This window comes from Prinia subflava, chromosome 15 (genome assembly GCF_021018805.1).
Source record: "Prinia subflava isolate CZ2003 ecotype Zambia chromosome 15, Cam_Psub_1.2, whole genome shotgun sequence".
Taxonomy (NCBI): Eukaryota; Metazoa; Chordata; class Aves; order Passeriformes; family Cisticolidae; genus Prinia; species Prinia subflava.
Window position 1 is genome coordinate 17,894,198 of NC_086261.1, and position 19,224 is coordinate 17,913,421.

At 41.8% G+C, this 19,224-nt stretch overlaps 1 protein-coding gene across 8 annotated transcripts in view; it reads right to left on the reverse strand.

Annotated features, from left to right (window-relative positions):
• Positions 1 to 19,224, reverse strand: part of TLN2 (talin 2) — a 142,992-nt gene that overhangs the window by 59,664 nt on the left and 64,104 nt on the right. For 7 of the 8 annotated variants that reach the window (XM_063412979.1, XM_063412985.1, XM_063412984.1 and 4 more), the window contains 12 exons: positions 15,442 to 15,505; positions 13,195 to 13,299; positions 12,692 to 12,847; positions 11,673 to 11,774; positions 8,866 to 8,942; positions 7,140 to 7,320; positions 5,225 to 5,338; positions 4,493 to 4,601; positions 3,612 to 3,820; positions 3,370 to 3,468; positions 2,115 to 2,282; positions 1,109 to 1,403 (listed from right to left, as the gene is read on the reverse strand). In XM_063412979.1, coding sequence (XP_063269049.1) covers positions 1,109 to 1,403; positions 2,115 to 2,282; positions 3,370 to 3,468; positions 3,612 to 3,820; positions 4,493 to 4,601; positions 5,225 to 5,338; positions 7,140 to 7,320; positions 8,866 to 8,942; positions 11,673 to 11,774; positions 12,692 to 12,847; positions 13,195 to 13,299; positions 15,442 to 15,505 — 1,679 coding nt within the window. Of the gene's footprint in view, positions 1 to 1,108; positions 1,404 to 2,114; positions 2,283 to 3,369; positions 3,469 to 3,611; positions 3,821 to 4,492; positions 4,602 to 5,224; positions 5,339 to 5,633; positions 6,187 to 7,139; positions 7,321 to 8,865; positions 8,943 to 11,672; positions 11,775 to 12,691; positions 12,848 to 13,194; positions 13,300 to 15,441; positions 15,506 to 19,224 lie in introns of those variants that run through there. The other variant, XM_063412986.1, reaches the window with a different exon arrangement.

Genomic DNA, 19,224 nt, shown 5'->3' on the forward strand with positions numbered 1-19,224 from the left:
AAGACACAAACACACAATCAGTATTTTTAGGTAATTTTGAATATACAGTTCAAGGAAACTCCTCTCCCAGCAAAGACTAATAATTTTGCTTTCAAATCACAGCCAGGATTTCACTTCTTGAATAAAAACTACCCATCTTCCTCCTGTGTTTCTGGGGAATTATCTTTGGTCTAATATAAACTGGGAACTTTGTCAGAAAACACTTAGAACCATTAAGACTGTTTTAGCCAAAAGCATTTTGTTTCTCATTTTAGAGGCTGCATTTTTTAGAGACATCTTAGAAGAAAAAGCAGAGCTAAGTTTAAAAACTTACAACAAAATCTATGCATAGTAACACCAATTACTGTGAAGTATTTGCCCAGGTGCCTGTCTTACTATTTGGAGATGAGAAAGTGCTACACAATTCTGTGAAGTGAAGCAGTGGCAGAAAACAGACAAAATATTACAGTGTTCCTTTAGCATGGTATTGTTTTCTGTTGGGAAGGATGAAGTAGAAAGACCTTGTAAATATGATGGTTTAGATTCTGGGAGTATGAGATCAGCAGGGGAGATAGAAATGAAAGCAAGCTTTGAGATTTAGGGTGTGGGGTACCGGGCCATCAGCTAGTGAATAATGGTGTGCTTAGCTGAGGGCCATCTCCCTTGATTAAACAACCCTCCTGCTTACCAAAGGTAATGGGACAGTTCTATTGGCTGTATGTAAGTGCTGTGAGATTGGTATCTTGTATTAGATTGGTTGGTCCAACACAGACTATTCAACTTGGAAAGACATTTATTGTACGGTATTCAGAACCTCCTCCTCTGTTCCTGCTCTCCTGGCCTGCTTTAGCTGTGCTCAGCAAGGCCCTCACAATAAACCACGTGCTACCACAGTTGCTTTGCTTATAGAGAGACTTTGTTGCCGACTCTGCGGTCACCCTACAGTTTTCACTGAATATTTACCCCACCTAGCACACAGCTATGTGCATGTTGCTGATTTATATTGGCCTGGATCACTCCCCATCATGACAGCACTAGCTCAGAGGCAGAGAAGAAGGATTTTTCCCTCTCCCGGCTCGAAAGGTGCACGTGTGGCTCATGTGCAGCTCCCGCTGTGGCAGGGACTCACCGGCGTCGCCCATGGAGCTGAAGATGCTCTCGGTGACGCACATGATGGTGTCGGTGGCCTGGTCGTAGCGGCCGATGGGCTCCCCGCGGCTGGCGAACTGCCGCACGTGCTGCAGGAGGTCTCCCAGCGCCTGGCTGACGATGGCCGCCGCCGCGCTCACCTGCTTCAGCAGCTCGCCGTCGTCCGTGGCCGCCTGGCACGCCCGCACGCAGTTCTCCACCGAGCGGTCCACCAGCTTCCCCGCCTCGATCAGCTGCTCCTGACACACCGGGGAGCTGATGGTGGGGCTGACCACCTGCACGGAGAGAGCCCACTGCACTCAGAACAGGCTCCTTCAGCAGCCTCAAGGCCACGGGGAACGCACAGCAATGTGGAGGTGCATTATTTTAGGTTTATTATGATTTTATATTTGTTGTAATAACTCAGTTTTGTGTACCCCATTTCCCAGTTTTATGTGCCCTAAACCCAGTTCTATGTACCCTTACCCCCTTCATTAATATTCCTTTGTCTCCCTCAGCTTATGTTAATTTATGCAGGCACCTGTTCTGTTATGAAACTTTCAGTTATTTGTCTATCACCTTTTCCGCCTTGTGTAAACCCATCCCACATATTCTGGATTGGTCTCTGCTATCTTTACCTGCTAATGTATAGACCCTAATTGGTTGCTGTAGCTTTACCTCTCCCCCTTTATCCCTCCCCTAAGCTTGCTGTATAAAACCCACTCCCCAAGCCCTGCTCGGGGTCTTGCTTTTCAGTTGCCAACATCCTTAATAAACCTCTTTAGTTTCACCCCAAGACCCGTCTCATCTCCACTCCATCTCTGCGCCCGAGGCAGACGCTGCCGAGAACGTCGGAGTCCCTGGGTGGGGAGGTGAGAGCTCCCCAGGGGGAAGGTGTCACACCCCTATCCTGCTGTGTGCCCTGGGACAGAGGAGAAACACACACCACGACACAGCAGCACGCCTGGACACAACACTCTGCCCCTTCCCAAACACCGCCGCCTCACCTTGGCACACGCCACCAGCTGGGAAGTGGAGAGGGCACACTGGGTGGCAGCAGCAATGACCCTGTTCTGCAGGACCGTGTCCTCTGCCACCTGTGCCACGTTCTTGGCCTTCAGCACCAGCATGGCAGCAGCGTTGGCAACAGCTTTGGCCAAACTCATCAGAACGTCCTGGTAAAGGAAAGGGGAAACTCAGTCTGTGACATTAAAACACACTCAGGTGTTAATCCCTGCAATCACTAAGTGCAAATAATTTCTTCCCATTTCCCCATTTAAAATTCCATCCATATGCTTCAGATTTTTAGAAGGATGGAGTCTTCCTAATGCCTCTACTATGAAAATGACCTGATTTTCCAGTAAAGAAAATACTTCCAATACACTTATTTATAATTTCAACTTCACAGCAGACAGAAAATCTTGCATTTCAGAAATCAAACCCACTACTTTTTGTTTTGCTTTTAGACAGGATAAGCCATCCCTTTCCTTACCCACTTTCTCCAACACTCCATAACACAGGTAAGAATGCTTAAATTCCTTCCCTTAGCCAAGAGCTGTAAGACATACATTTAACTAGGAATAAAAATGAGAAAGAACTCTGATGAAGTTTACAGATTCACTGCTGGATGTGTTAAAAATGGCCTGTAAGTTGTATTAGCAGACACCCTGCACACAGTGCACTCCAGATCTGCTGCTGAAAAGCACCTTCCCTTGCTTCTGGTGCAAACACGTCCTTGGCACTCAGTGAAAAAATCCACACAGGTTTTTTACAGAGGATTTGAGAGCACTGGTCTTACACTGCTAACAGCAAATACTAAAAATAGTTAAATAATAGTTAAATCATAAGGCATTATGATTTTCTAACTGATGCTACTATTTATCTTAAAGAAATTTTGTTTGTAATACAATGGTTTTTTTCTAGTCAGTTTACCAAAAGATTTTATTAACTTCTGGTTTACATGTATACATACAGACACAGCAAACACTTATATAAAATCCACTGTATTTAATGAGAAGAAATACAGTGCAAAAAGCTCTCCAAGAAGCATGACAGCATCTGTATGGTGCACAGAATGAAGTAGGGGTTCCTATGAAATCAGCACTCTGTGACTGTGTAATTAAAACCAACTTCAAGATGGATTCAATCAGCATAGAGGAACTCCAGCATTTTCTAACCACGCTTTGGGCAGCCTGGTTTTAGCAGGAATCTCCTCGTTACAGAGCTGCAGAGCTGTGACAGTGACAAGCAAGCCCTCATTACCTGGAACCTTTCATCTGTCTCATTCTCTCCGATCTGTCTCAGCAGCTCCCCGCTTGCCTGTCCAATGCTTCCAGCTGCAGTCAAAACTGTCTGGCGAGGCTGCAGGAGGCAACAGAGAAACGCATTTGTTCAAAGAAAATGAGCCTGACTTGCATTTTAGATTTTCCTCAAGGAACTTTTACATTAGTGTGCAAGCAATATGGCCAAAAAAGAGAGAACCTGAGAAGTTTTTCTATATTCACCTCTCCTGAAGTGGGCTGCACAGCCTTCAGCAGGTCTGAGACAGCACTGGCCAAGGTTCGAGCTGCTTTCAGGAGGTCTTCTCCACTCCCAACTTCATCATCCATGAGTGCAGCAAGCAGTTTCACACCTTTGGACATCTCAGTGAGGTTGGAGGAGATGGTTGTAATTGCACATCCCACAGCAGTGTAATCAGTGTCGACTGGGTCTCCTGCAGAGCAAATGTTTTTCAATGGTCAGAATGCTTTAGTGGCTAAAAGGGAAAAAGGGGCAGCTACAACAAGCTACACTCCGGTGAGAGACAAAAGAGACATTTCAAGATAGTCAAGCAATGCCTACTAAGTAAAGTGTCACTTAAAAAACCATTAGATTGCTATAAATTTTCTGATTTCTACCTTTCTTCTGCAATAATCTATCCTCTAATAGAATGTTTCTTCATTCAATGCAATTTGCTGAGAAGTCAACAGTTTCAGCCTCTTTCAATACTAAGAAAATCTAAGGTAATACAATCTTGTCTCCTTTAAGCCACTTGCAGCTCCCTCAACTTGTAATTTGCTGAGGAAAATCCCACTGCCAATAAAAACATTATCTGTCCTTAACAACCACCAGATCAATGATGCTTCCTAGTAGTAACCTTGCAAACACTCTCTGCTCTGTTGGACAAGCAAGCTACATTTTATCTTCACTATTACACCTTTACAGGAACTGAAGATAGAAAAAATTGTGTTGTTAGGGACACCAAGTTTGTTCCACACACCAATGCACTTAGCTATTGGCGTGTTTTAAAGAAAATTTTCTGCAGCTGCCCCCATGTTCATGTTACCTGATTTAGATTGACAAATAGTTAGGAGACTGCAAGGAAATCCTTCCCATGGAAATTTACCTGCTGTAAGGTTAACAACAGATGCAGTTCCTGCAGTGATTGCATCAACCTGAGAGTGTATTTCATGTTTTGATTCATCAACCTTGTTCTGAACCCATACTCTTGATGCCTGAAGAGCAATAACGAGAAGAAGAATGAAGGACTGAAGTGAGGTTCTGTAAGGCAAGACACCATGTACATATCCCATTGCTTTGTGAACTCTTAGAAGTGAAACAGAAGACAAGTGAAATATGAAAGTAAGCATCTTCTCGTGATTCATTCATTACAGATTTGCTCTCACATTTCAACAGCTGCCCTTTTAAGGTAAATGCCATAAGAAAGGTTAAACACTCTTCACTGAGAGTCCCCCACAAACAATAACCCTCTGGCTCCATCCTCCTGCCCTAACCTGGATCACAAACAACAGTGTCATATTCTGTTCTTATTTTCCACGTCACTGAGAGGCAGTAAGTCCCACCATTAATACTGCCCATAGTTTGTGTTTAACTGCACATATGCTCACAAAACCACAGCATTCCAGGCAGGTTTGTGCAAGGAATTCTGCTACATCTGATTTCAGGAGACTGGTTAGAGTGAGGGGTGCCACTGTACATGAATTCCTTAAAGAGAGCACAGAGTTTTTACCCCATTCAAAAGCTTTGCCAAGATCACTTTAGACGTGGGGACAATGACCAAACAGGTCTGCAAACACGCCCAAGCCCTCAGGGTGATTCTGTGTGGATCAGCACTCACCATGTCCTGCCCCAGCGGAGGCAGGTTATCCACTTGGCTGAGGTCGGCCTGTGCCTGCTGCACCGCGTGCATGCTGGTGTTGATGGTGCCCATCAGCGCCTGCTGGGCTGAGGTCTGCAAGGCAGAGCAAGGCCGTGGCTGTGCTGGGCTCCTGGGGACACTGCAGGCTCGTGTCACACGTGCACAAACAGACCCTGAGTGCCAGCAGTGCAGCCACCACACCAGGCCACTTCAGAGAGCTGCCTTCTCCCAGTGGAGAAAGCAAAGCCCTCAGACTCTTCTCACGGTCTTGATTCTGCTTGTGCCATTTCACACTTTGCTGTACTTTCACACACACAAAGTGCTCAGCTTTCTCAGCTCCAACCATGATCAACAGACACACACAAACCCACTGAGCTGTCTTACTGACCTGCATTCCAGCAACAGGAAAACTCAATTTGCTTCTAGGAGATCATCACTGATTTCCTGGGACAGCCTCCCAATGCAATCAAGGATGATTCTAAAACTAAATTGTCATCAATATGCATAAGCTATCAGAACACTGAAGGGGTTTAGGCAGAGCAGATGCTCTGTGTATTGAGTGTCTGTGGCAAAGTTTTGGCTGCAGGGGTGGCCTCTGGGAGAATGAGCCAGGGGCTGCCCCACAGTGGGCACAGCTGGCTCTAGACAGCTCCAACAGACCCAGCACAGCACACAGCTGAGAGCAGCAGCCGCTCTGGGAAAACAGTGGTGACATTGGTGAGGGGAAAAAGGAGTTCAAGAAACAGCCTTGCAAATGCCAGTGCCTGACAGGGATGTGGAGGGGATGCTCAAGACAGCAGAGCTGTGTTTCCTCAGCCCGTGGGAGAGAGCCAAGTGCAGCAGGTATTTCTCTGCAGACTGTGGACAGGGCTGTGCTGGAGCAGATACCCCACGTCCACCCTGCAGAGCACAGAGGAGCCCACGCTGCAGCACTGCAGGGGGATATTTCCCTGAAAGGACCTACAGCCCATGGAGAGCCTGTGCTGGAGCAGGGGCACCCCCACTGGGGCCAGTTTGTCCTGGATGACTGCAGCCCACAGAAGGACATGCTTGAGCTGGGGAAAGCCTGAGGAGCAAGGACAAGCAGAGAGGGACTATTATAACTTGACCACTTGTGAGCAAGGTAGAATAGTCAGAACTGATGGAGTGAAGTTGAGTCTGTGTAAAAAAACAGGGGGTGGGTGAGAAGGATTTTTAGTTTTCATTTGTTTCTCACCATCCAACTGTATTTTAATCAACAAGAAATTGAATTCATTTTCTCCAAGCTTATTCTGTTTTGCCCATGAACATAATTGATCTCCCTATCTTCATCTTGACCTATACTGCTATAAAGCTTTTTTTAATCTTACTTTTCTTCCATACACACTTCTTTGGTTGAGGAGTAGGAGATGCCTGCTGAGCAGGCATCTGGCAAACAGCCAAGGTCAATTCACTACACAGACTACACATCTAGTAGTATGTCATGATTTTAAGCATTGATTATGTTCTCTAAATGCTGTTTAGGGTTTGTGAAAGTCTTTCAATTTAAATGAAAAAAGCACTATCAGCTTTAGGCCTGCTAAAAAATTTCTAAGTTGGTTGGCTAGTGATAAGCTAGAAATAAGCTTTATCCTTAAAACTGCTTACTTTTGCCAGTCTTTAAATCTTTTTCCCCCCCTTTGAATACTAGTTTTAACTACTTAGAAGTAAACAAAAGACTGGAAGAGCCTGTTTTAAAGAAAATGAGGACATACCTCAAAATGTGACACCCTAAATATTTAAGGGATACTCAAAAACTTATGTCTGGTAGAACAGCCAGGGCATTACAGCCAGGACTGCTGGTCTTACAAACGTGTGTAACATTCTGCTTCTGACTACCTGCTGCACAGAAAGACAGAACAGGGAGGTTTCTCACAAGTGGGGGCATGTGTCCTCGGTGCATCTGGCCGGTGGTGACCTGCTGCTGAGGGGAGGGCATGATGCCCACGTTGAAGGTCTCGGGGCCGCTGGAGCCGGAGCGCATCACCGCCGGCAGCGCCACCGAGCCGTGCTCCACCTTGCCCGTGCGGTTGAACTGCTGCTGCAGGATGGTGGGCCTGAAAAAACACCCAACACACACCCACTGAGCTCCTGTGATCCACGTCTGCCAGCTCCTCTGCCTCGAGGGGTTAAACTGCATTTTACAGCATTTGGAGAAGCTAGGAAACCCGATGGTTTTTCTTCTAACGTATTGGAAAGAAAATAATCTGGGGCTTCTGGCAGTTCAGTTGTTAATAGCACTAATGAGCAGGAAGCAAGGCAAGATGGCAATGTGCAGTTTTGTTAAACACGATACAATAGCTTTGCCCCTTTTCCACACATGGAAGACAGAACCAGAGCAAGGTTTATGGCATAACAGCTGCTTCATTTCAGTTGTATCACAGTCTGATGAATAGAAAATAGAAGTATGAAACTTGTGGAGAGATCTTTTGTTCCCTAAAACTGCGATAAAAACTTTGTTTCTCCCTCCTTTAGACAAACAAGTACACACAGTACTTGCAAATAATCTGGCAGGCTACCAGATACTGGGCTGGAGAATAATAAATAAAGTTACTGCCATCCATGGTCATGAACTGGCTTGCCAGATATACTGCTCATATTTAAACATGGTTCAACCTTTAATAGCTAGAAGCGTCGACAGAAATTCAGGCTGTAACAACAACACTCTGCTGAGGGGAAAAAAAAGTGATTTCAACTGTGAAAAAATTTTGTATTTATCTACTACAGGCTCTGGGCTTCTCTGCACAGCTCTTAACTAAACAGTATACTCTGGAAGTGATTTGGAAAGGGCCATGTCAAAATAAGCACATCTGAACATGTGTGATCCATCAAAAGATGAAATTTCCCATAAGGCCACATGAAATACCTAACAAATCTAATCTCATATAAACCATATGTTTAACAATAAATTAAATGGACTTTTCACATACACACTGCTGACACTGCCACCCTCAAGAGTTCCAAGAAAAGACTTGAGTGGCTCATTACAGCTTATAAAGTCACAAATCTGTTTCTATTGTCTCACTGCACAGAAAGATTTGACATTCCTTTTCAAGCATGTGGCCAGCTGTACAGTTCTGTGTTTTGCTATATTCAGTTCCCATCAAAACCATAACCTGACCTACTTGTCTCAAACCCTTTCCTCTACCCACACCACACATCTGATGAAATCAGCCAGCTCTGCTCATAACCCTGTGTACAGCTAAACTGACAGGTGTCAAATCTACTGGAAACATGCAACTAGCAGACACAAGCAACTAAAACCTTGTAAATCATACATGAAGATGAAAAAAATACTACAACCTTACAGCTCTGCTACATTATCCCCCTCTCTGCCCCAGCATTTTAAATTGAATTACAGCCTGAGTGCCTTAGTTCAAACTGGTTGTCCTAACCAGCAATTTTGTGACAAGTATCTGCTCTTCAATCCTTGAATGAAGCCAGGAACCTGCTGAACTGCCTGGGGACAGTGCTTCCTTCTATTGAAACACTCTGTAGAAACCCATTCTTTAACAGTAATAACTGCAGTACTTCATTTGAAAAAGCTGCTGCAGCTACATGTGGTGCTCTTAAAAACATTTCCTCCTGTTGCATGCACTCACTTTTTAGGTGAAACAGATTCTTCCAACATGGTTGACTCCTCATCACCTTCAAGCCCAAATCTATCTTTACTTTGTTTCTGGAGGGGGGGAAAAAAAGAAAAGTTAAACAATGTGTGTTGTTTCGTGCTTTCTCTCCACCATTTATCATAAACCTAAACAAATGAGCTGCAGAGCCTTGTCTGGAGCTGCTGTTGGGCAGTGAGTGACAACACAACCTCCCCCAGAGCAGAGGTGCTCTTCAGCATTTAACAGCCCAGGTTCTACACCCTGGCACGTGAAGTACATGAAGGTGAAGACCTGCTGCTGTCATTTTGAACAAAAGTATAAGGAAAGTGCTGAGATGTTACTGTATGTGTTACCTACTGGTGCCTTAAGATTTCAGCCTTTATATTTTTCAAATCCTGTAGTGCATTAGTGCATAACTCTAAACTCCATATAAAGTGTTAGTTAAGTGTCTTCACATTTTGGTCAGATAAAACAACCCCTCTAGGCCTGAGATCCAAGGACACCCTACAGCCTCAGGCCCTGAAAATATAAACAAAAGTGAATGGGGGGGAGGAGCAAACTGGGGATGTATGACTTCATTAACCTGAAGCTGTAATTGGAAGATTAACCCCTGATATGTAAATAGACCAAATATATCTGTCTGAAAAACTCATGCCTATCATCTGTTTTGGGTGTAGCCCCCTGGGGAGGCTTTGCCTGCCCTTAATGAGGGCCCTTCATTATACATATCCACTTTATTTTTTTAACTTTGTCTGGCCTCTGTTTCTAGGTAAGCCCGAAAGAGGCATCGCTACCATAAGGAAATACATACCCATAAGTAAAGACAATAAATTGAATACTGTCTCCAAGTCATTTTATCATAGGTACTTTGAAGTTCAGGACAGTCTGACCTCAGGCTGAAGACTGAGGCAGGGGTATTTAGTGCTGAGATTTGTAAATATACATAAGGGCAGTAAGTCTAAACCACTAGAAACAACAGGAAACTACAAATCAGAGAAATAGTGCCTTATAAAAAGAGTTTATTTCTACTCATTGCCTAGTGCAGAGAAACTGCCTGCATTCCCTCTTGCTGCATGATTTACAGAGTCCACAGAGATGAATATAAAGAGAGGAGTATCCACTGTGACCTGCCATTCAAGAGGAACTCCTCATGCTCATCCACATGAACACACAACTTTGGAGAAAGAAGTTCTTACTATAGGGTTTGATTTTATCCATGAACTGAAACTCTCTGTTTCTAGTCAAGATTGTGCTTTACTTCTGTAATGATGAAGTAAAAAAACCCTGTTTTTAATTTGGATAAACACTACTCAAGTTCTGGGTTCTCTGTCACCTGATTGATGACCTATCACTGAAATTGCAGGACATGAGGGGCTGGGTGGGATGGGGGGGACACTATACTAACAACACTTGAGCAGAAATAAATGTACTTATCAATGCACACTGGAGAAAATTAGTTGGACCAGTCCAAAACACGCCAAGAATTAACAAAAAGCAACTGAAAGCAATGAACCCCACTCTGTGGCATCTTTCACAGAGATAATGTGGGCTCAACAGCTGTGAACTGCATCTTCTCATTTGAATCATGGGTGTTTATGATCTAACCTGTTCCTAATTCATTCCTTTTAAACTGGCTGTGTCAGCAGATGGTAGAGAAAAAAAAATCAAAGGGCTGGGAGTAGAAATTCTCACATTTGTATTCTATCAAGACAGAAGGCTGCTTTCATTTGGCACTGAGAGCAATGCTACTTTTGAATGAAGTTTTAAACCATCTACAGAAACCTGCAATTTATTTGATGTTTATTAAACCTGAGCCTGACAGCCTCAGAGAAAAAGGCATGTGATGAATTCTGTGTGATGAATTCTGGCAATCCTCCTGAACCTCTTATTATGTAACACTTAATGTTACATCCTACACTGCTCACATGAACAAAGGCAATAAATTCTTCTGAGCTACTTAACTTCATGATTTCTTACTACTGAAATCTATTACAGTAAAGAATGATGTTGTTTGGAGTGTCAATAAAGTAAGAATTTGATAAGAAGCAACCAGTACTGTTTGGAATACCTCACTTTTCTACACAACATGCTTTAAATGGGACCATTCAGCTCCATGTTTGTTGGCAAATTTGCCATTTTTTGCTGTTGCACCTCTTGCTTGGGAATACATACTTTTAAATACTGGAAATTCGTATCAGCCCTTCCTCTCTCCTCCCAGGCATGTTCTATAAAAAAGTTTCGAGGCAGTCTGACCTCTTCACAAACACTGATTTTATCCCTCTCTGCCCAATTCAAGTCTAATTCTTTGCTTTAGTAATCACAGTGTTTTTAAAGCAATGTACTGTTGGGGTTTTTTGGTTTGTTTTTCTGGCCAAAAAACTTTCTCAGCTTTGGTACATTATATACAAGAGCACCTGGACAGCTACTGTGCAGTCCTGGCTGTGGTTTTAAATATTGCTCCTAGGGTAACTTTTCCCCACCTGATTCATTATTTTGGACTATAGTTTAAAAATCCATGGCTGAAGCTTTGGACTCTTCCCTGGACATACACTCACAGTCACCAGGTCACCTTCCAGACAGAAAAGCAAAGCCCAGGAGTGCTGCACTGAGCCTGAAACATGCTAGAGATGTAATAAATAGCCTTGATTTTTTCCAGAACCAGTGCCTTACTTGCAGGTAAAAATATACAACATCAAAACACAAGATACAACACCGACACCATGAGAGAAAAACTGCAGTCTGCACGTATTTGAGTTTTTGCATTGGCTTTTTTGCTACATGCCAAGATGTTAATACTGTACCTTCTTCAGGATGATATCAATGTAACCTGCAATTAACTGAGAGATCTGTTCTCCTTCAGTGGTCTGTACTGAGTAATAGCTTTCCTGATATTCACCAAAATCCTGAAGAAAAAGGGGAAAAAACCCAAAACTTAATTGAAAATGCAAAGTAATTAAATGAAGAAACAGTACTAAATATGAGTGAGAAAATCCAAATTCTGAAATTGTACAGACATTTTATTATATCCAACAGTAAGTTAAACTCCTCCAATATTCTAAACCAGTCTGTATGCGAGACTGAGGGAAGAGAGAAGAATGCTTTTTATTTCAGTTTAATCACAGATGTTTCATAAATTGAAATGCCTAGGAGTGTTCATCTTTGAAATATCCAAACGTTCATCTAACTTTATTAGATCCAGTCACTTGAGGATGGAGAAAAGTTTTTTTAGAATTGAATCCTAGAGCATAATCATCCATGCAATTGGAAATTAGATGCACATGAATCAAGTGAATGCAGTTTTCTAGCCTCTCCCTCTTGCTTCATCACTTTAGAAAACCTTTTCATATACAAAATGTATGTTACAGTGGTCTCCTGTGGACCAAATAATTAGCAAAATATCACATTCATGAAGCTTCTCTGAATTCATAATTATCAAAAACATGAATAAGCCATCTGAATTTATGTTCACATCTTACAAGTCACAAAGTACATTATGAATGACAAGCACTGTAAGTATTTACACAAGTGTGAATAATAATAACTGCTTCATTAGTAAGGCACAAATCAGATTTAAACAGTGGTTTGTTGAAAGATTTAAAACAGTACTTGGGAGGAACAGGCCTGTCTAGAAACTGAAACTACAGATTGAAAACCAAATTTAGAAATCAAACTACAGACTGAACCTGGACTACAGTATGTGTCAGCTTCTTACTTGAGGACTCAGTGACTCTGCAAGGCTAGAAAATTAGAGATAGAACAAGTTCCAGTACAGAAACTGCTCTAAGTCTCCTTGCCCTCTGAATACACACAGAAAGATTACCAGAGTGAAGCTTTTAGGGGAGGCAGCCCAGCGTTTCACAGTTGTCAGTGGCCATTCCTGCAACACCTCCTTGGTCTTCTCATCCACACGCATCACCGAGTCCTTGGTGACCCCCAGCAGACGAGGAACCAGCTTGTTTTTGCCTTTCATTTTTTCCTATAACAAGGTGTGGAAGATGGTTTTCCATACCAATGTAGTGTTCCACAGGACAAAGGAAAAGCAAAATAGAGTATCCTGACAAAGGGAAGCAGCTGGCATGCAGACAGTGACGATTTAAAACTCCAGGCTTAGTTTGTTTACAGACAAGGATTTTCAAGCATTGCACAAAGAAGCTCTGGTCTTTAGTGCATCTTTACTATTCATGTCAAAACACAACCCCTATTCTCACCCCTCCAGGAAGCTGAAATATCTTAGTGGTGGAGGTAGCAAAGCTTTGCTCAGTGAGGCACCTGAGACAATCCATAAGCAAGGGGACAGGATGGGCACAGCAAGGGCTCTGTTACCTTGACAAGGAAAAAGGACACGCCGTAGGTGCGCAGGGAGCGCGCCAGCTTCACGTACTTCACTTTGGCCTCGATTTCCGTCATCTCACCACAGTTTTTGTGCTCCTGTAAGACAGTTCAGTATCAATTAGGCACAACAAAGCTTTCTAAACAAACATAAAAAGGGTACGGCTTTTAGCTATTTCAGGATGTTTAGTTCATAATCATTAAAATTAGAATATTTGAAAAAATACTGGGTAGAAACATTTGCAAAACTATCATATAATGCCTCCCATCAGAGAAAATAACTAACCTAGGCTAACAGAACACTCCTCTTTGACCATCAACCATTCAATCTGTGCTTCAGATCATGCATATTAAATCTCTTCTGACAGTTTAAAATTCTAAGTATTGCTGCTATTTGACACCATGAGGTTTCATATAATTAATGCCTCTTCACTCAGCCTTTAAAAGTCATTTTAGTGTACCAGCACCCTTTTTTTTCCTCCCAGAAACAGATTATTTATGTCTGCTTTGTGCCTGAAACTTCTGACTCATGACAGCCTCACACCTTGTACTTGATCATTTCTCATGTCTTGCAGGCACTTCCAATGGGCCTTTTTTGCCAGTTGCAGCATTACCCAGAATTTTTTTCCATGGCATGAAAATAATTCTACAGCTAAAGAACAAACAATGATTTTTCTGAATAGTTCATCTTGAAACACTCATTTGTCTTATAACTCAGTCTCTATTTATTATTTAAACAGCTTGGTCACTAGCAGATTGAGGATTATGTTCAAGCAATGATAGGTCTTTGTATTCTTTATAAATCTTATGTATTTAAATTTCACCCCAGCATCTGCTCTGCCATCCAGACCACTGTGCTGAACACACCCAAGTGTCTCGCTGTTGAAATCCTGCTGGTGGGATTCCTGTCCCACCCCACCTTCCCCTCAGGTGTTTCTGCACCGCTGGCTGCCACCTCTCTCACGCTGACTGATGGCAGCAGGGGGAGCACCACGAACGTGGGAAACGCCTTCTTACTCCTCTTGTTCCCACCCCAGCAGCGTGGGAGCTGCTAAGGGAGAGCAACTGCAACTCCAAAACCCTCTTGCATCCCAAGAACACAGGCTGCTCCCATCTGTCAGCCTCAGCATGGAGAACACCACCAGCATCCCAAAAGAACAAGAGCACAAATGTAGCACCTGCCAAGCTCCAGAACTTCCCGACTTGGGAAACACCTGGGTTCTTTTCAAGAAGACAGCTCACATATTCTACCTTGTCATCAAATCTTTGCCCAGATCAGTGCCCTCACTGATGAGCTTCTGGTCCATGCATTAAAGCACATAACGACTGAAGCTACTCATAGATGGGCATGGGCAAAAAACTGACAAAAAACCTGACATGGGCAAAAATTCCATGCTACGAACAGCATGGCCATGATACTCAGAAGTGAATGAATCCGGTTTTTGCTTTAACTGTAATGTCACTGCACCACCTGAAGGTGCACAGCAAAGTGTCAGACATGCTCATCCACAAGGAAGCACTGAAAACTCCTTATAGAACGGACTAAGCTGTAGGATTCTTCAACTGGGAGTGCAGCAGACAAAAGAAAGGACGTGACCTGTTCCTGCCCCTGAACTTGTCTCCCTAGCTGGGATCACAGATCTCTGCTGTGTCCTTCCAGAAGCCACATGACCTCATCTCACCTGTTGACCTCAATTTCCAGCTTCCATTGCACTGCCAAACTTGTATTTCAGTGGGCAGAGATACCTGGTGCACCTACAGTACTCAGACTCTGAGACCACTTCTAACAATATCAGTACATTTTACCATTTATACCCAGCTGCTCCACTCTTTGACAATGGGGTGATTCCCACACGCACCACTGAATTCAAGCATTAAAAAACCAGAATTGAGACTCATGTTTCAATGAGGCATGAAATTAAAATTGGCTTTCTTAAACACGTGTCTATCTTAGTACAAATATAGTACAAATCTTTACATGTCAATGCAACGTAGAAAAAGATCTTAAAAATACTGAATTTTCACTCTCTGCATTTAACAAAGCCCATTGGATAATCATCAGTGAAGAAAAAATTATCAGGACAATAAATCTGCTGAAGAAATAAAAGCTGTCAAATACTCCATACTTCATTTTCTGATAGCTACATAGTTCAAGTATATATGAAGTTTATGCCTGGGAAATCTCAGATTTTTCTTATACAGGCAGTGAAATTGTAGTAGTTTTTTCAGCCCCACAATTACCTGAAATACTCTCTTTTCAGCCCCTCTTTGTTTGGTATATTCTTTAGGCAGGAATTCTTTCAGGCTAGGGGAAAGAAAAAAAGAAGAAATTCCAAAGTTAATGGTTCCTTCTTGAGGAGGGATGCTGTCCATCCATCCTTACTGGCACTAGGTACCCCAGGCTTCCTACTATGGGTGTTAAAAACCTCCACAACAAAACAAAACTAAGTAGAGCAAGAGCAAGTGCTGACCTTACCACGTGAGTTGCTGCCCCAGGGAGTACCTTTTCATGTTTTGTAAATTCATCAAAAATAAACAAGAGCTGGGACACTTTGCATTCTTAAATTCTAGGATGTCTCTCAGCAGCTCAGAGGGTCTCACATCTAAACGCAGCTACACTTTGTGTAACCTGGGAGCAGGGGATGTGCAGGCTTAGCCAGCTCTGTGTCTGAGCTCAGACACTGCTGCTACCTCACTGCAGCACTTTCATTTACTGATGTGGGACCAAGTTCTTTCTCTGTGTCATCCAAGAAGTGTTACAACACTAATATTGTACTGAAAAACTAGAAAGTCGTGTAAGTGGACCCTTAATACCACTGTGTTGTCTCGAAGTAAAAAAGCAGCAGTTTTAATTTCTGCAGCACTCACATTCTAAGGCTCTCAGAACATGGATTAAAAGAAACAAGTTCAGCCTCTGTGACAGAGTTTAGACAGAAGGAAAGCTTCAACACCTCACCTGCCCCTCCTTGCTGTATAATAAAATAACGCTTTATATCTCAGTCAAATTTCACCCTAACCTGGGGGAGTATCAGCACCACACTTTAACAAATACCTGTTCTGGTTTGTACCTTCCCATCTGGAATATCCTACTCTGATGGAACCATGTCATATAGTCAGCAAGTCATTTTCCACCTGAAGAAACTTGCACAGTTAAAATAATTAGTCTTTAAGGATTCCCCCTACTTTGGAGTATTAAGAATCATAGAAAAAGTCTGACTGGAGAATGTCCTCCTAATTTTGATTTATTCAGTAAACAAGCAACACTTAAGACTGAAGGCTAGACTATCTACTAGGATACAAAGTTAGAAGTTTTGAGAAGGATGGATTGTTTTAAACAAGATTGGCCAAAAAAACTGCTCAACTGTTCTGTGGGAGTTGCTTTGGTTTTTTATCTTGAGGGTGTTTGTGTTGGGTTTTTTGTTTATATTACTGTGCTTCTTTTTTGTTTGTGTTTTTAAAAACAAAAGCCTGCCATTGCAGACAATCAAAAAATAGCTCAAAAGAACTAAATTAGGATTTTGTGCTTCAAAAATACTACTCAGTACTGAGCTCACAAATTTTGTCTTTTCCATAAATCTCTAGCACTATAAAACAAAGTAAGAACAACTGTCCTTGCTAATCTTTCTTCTGATGTTCTCATAGCTGTATCTCATTTATCCATGATAAAGAAATCTCTTCTTGGGGATTTATTTACAAAGACACATCATGGGGTAGGGGAGGCTGAAGAGCCAAATTAAAACTGTAGATAAGGATTGAACACTGCTCATTATCTTAAAAAGCTGGTGTATCTATTAGGAAACAACTGGTGGTTTTATACAGAACTTCACAGGTTCAAACCAGCTTAGTTGAATTCAATTCCAAGGCAAATTAGGAGAACAACAAACCCAAACCTGAATTAAACAAAGTTTCATTCTGGAAATCGATTTACATAAATAAATTACAGCTATCAAGTTTCTTTAAATTCTCATCTTTTATTAGCTAGAGTTCATTTTCTCATAGAGTTATCTGTATACAGATAAACTATCAAAACCATTATATTTTTAAGCTTGTCTACTTATTTTTTAATTAATATAACACTTTAAAAACACTGCCAAGCAAACATTACTTGAAGCTTCATAAGCAGCAAGGGTTAAGAAAACAACTTTGTGCTTTGTCCACCAAGCAGCAATTGTAATACTCCTGCACATGTGGGTGGCAGTTGGATTGAAGTTTTTTCCTTCTAACACCTTCCACTATTTTTAAATCAAGAGGCAAGTGATCACCTCAGCTGAAAGGGTGAAATGCCAGTTGTGAACAGACTGAAATGATTTTAATTCTACCTATAATCCAGATATTTTCTTTACAGACACAGTTGCACTTTATTTTACAGCTTTTTAACAGAGCTAGCAAAATAATGGAAATATCTTAAAATTTAGCCTTCTTGAATCCCTTACACATATTAGAATGGACATTGAACTCAGTCAAAAATACAGCTAACAGCAAGCAATGTTGATTTAACTTGGTTTACACTGAGTTTCATCTTCCAGTCCATTAAGAAATTACACAAGTGCCAATACTTTTTGTTTTTCATTAGCACAAATGTGTTCTTGAAAAATACAGCTTAATTCAGCAAACCAGGTTAGATTCAAGGATTGAGCTCAGCATCAAGCTCACTCATCATCTGCAGCTTTTCTGTTTGCCAGTGTGCTTGCAAAGAAGTGGAGCTGCAGTTTGAGGTGCTCCTTTGCTATCTGCAGATGAACAGGGTGAGCTCTTTATTATATTCTTTATTATGTTCTCAGCAAATTCAGCCCCAGGGTACTCTCTGTAGGTGCCCTGCAAAACTACATCTGTACCATGAAGGGCACGAAGAAGGACTACTTTAAAGTTGATAGTTTAATGCTTTCACAATTTACTTTGGCAAGAGCTTCAAGGGAATTCCAACAACCAATACCAACGACTTAGCAAGACACAGGCTACAATCTTCATCTGTGCCAAGAATATTTTAGCAATGACAAAAAAGGATACAAAAGGTCTCTCTACACAACCATACTGTACAACATGGCAAATTAACTAAGCTGTTTCCAAACAATTTCATTAAATACTAGTGCTGTTCTGTTCTGTGCTGGTTTTTGTGGGAGCTGACAGATTCTCCTTAAGGGAACCTGTAGCATCTTAAGGCTTCAGTAGCAAGTGACTTTCAAATACCTTTCAATACCTTTCAAATGTATTTCACATACTGAGCTGCAGTGTACAGTTTATATAAAGCAAAACTACTTTCTTACTTGAAAAGAATCAGTGTTTATGCACCAAACAGTAGAAAATAGTTGGATGAAACTTTAAAAAAAGCTCATTCTTCTTCAAGGGGCTAAAAATACTAAGCGTTTTTTTTTTCTGAAAGGATGAGAGATGCATCTTCAGAAAAAAATAATGAACATTTAACTACACTATTTCTGTATATTGTTCATAGTGAGCCAGGATCACTTGGCTCACTTGGACTCACAAAACAAAAGCATGAGGTTTCACAACAAGGCTGTCATGATGGCTACGTAAAATAAATGTATCACCACTAAATCATAAATATGTACTCTTCAAATTAGGAGACAATGACCAGGAACTTACGGTTCTGGGGCAGGTTCATCTACAGAGGAAAAAAACTGAATCACCTCCAAATGAGAAATGCTTAATTCTATGAAATGATTAAACATCAGGACAGAGACCAATTATACTTGGTTACGTGCCAAGCTTGGTTCCAATACAACCAAAGCCCTAACTGAAAATAAAACAACAGCAGAGCAAAATGCCCTACAAAATATCAGAAGATTCTGAATTTTGGACTTATGGTTCAAAATGGTTTCCACTGGAGTAACATTCTTTTTTTAATAGATCATTCAGTTATTAATACCTTTCATCTCTACTAGGATTAAAAAAAGATAATGCACATTATGTGAGTGATGACTGTTTCATGATGGACTCCAAACTATCCAGCACTGCATACAAAGCAGAAGTGCCATCCAGCCAGCAGCTTCAGTACACCATAAAACA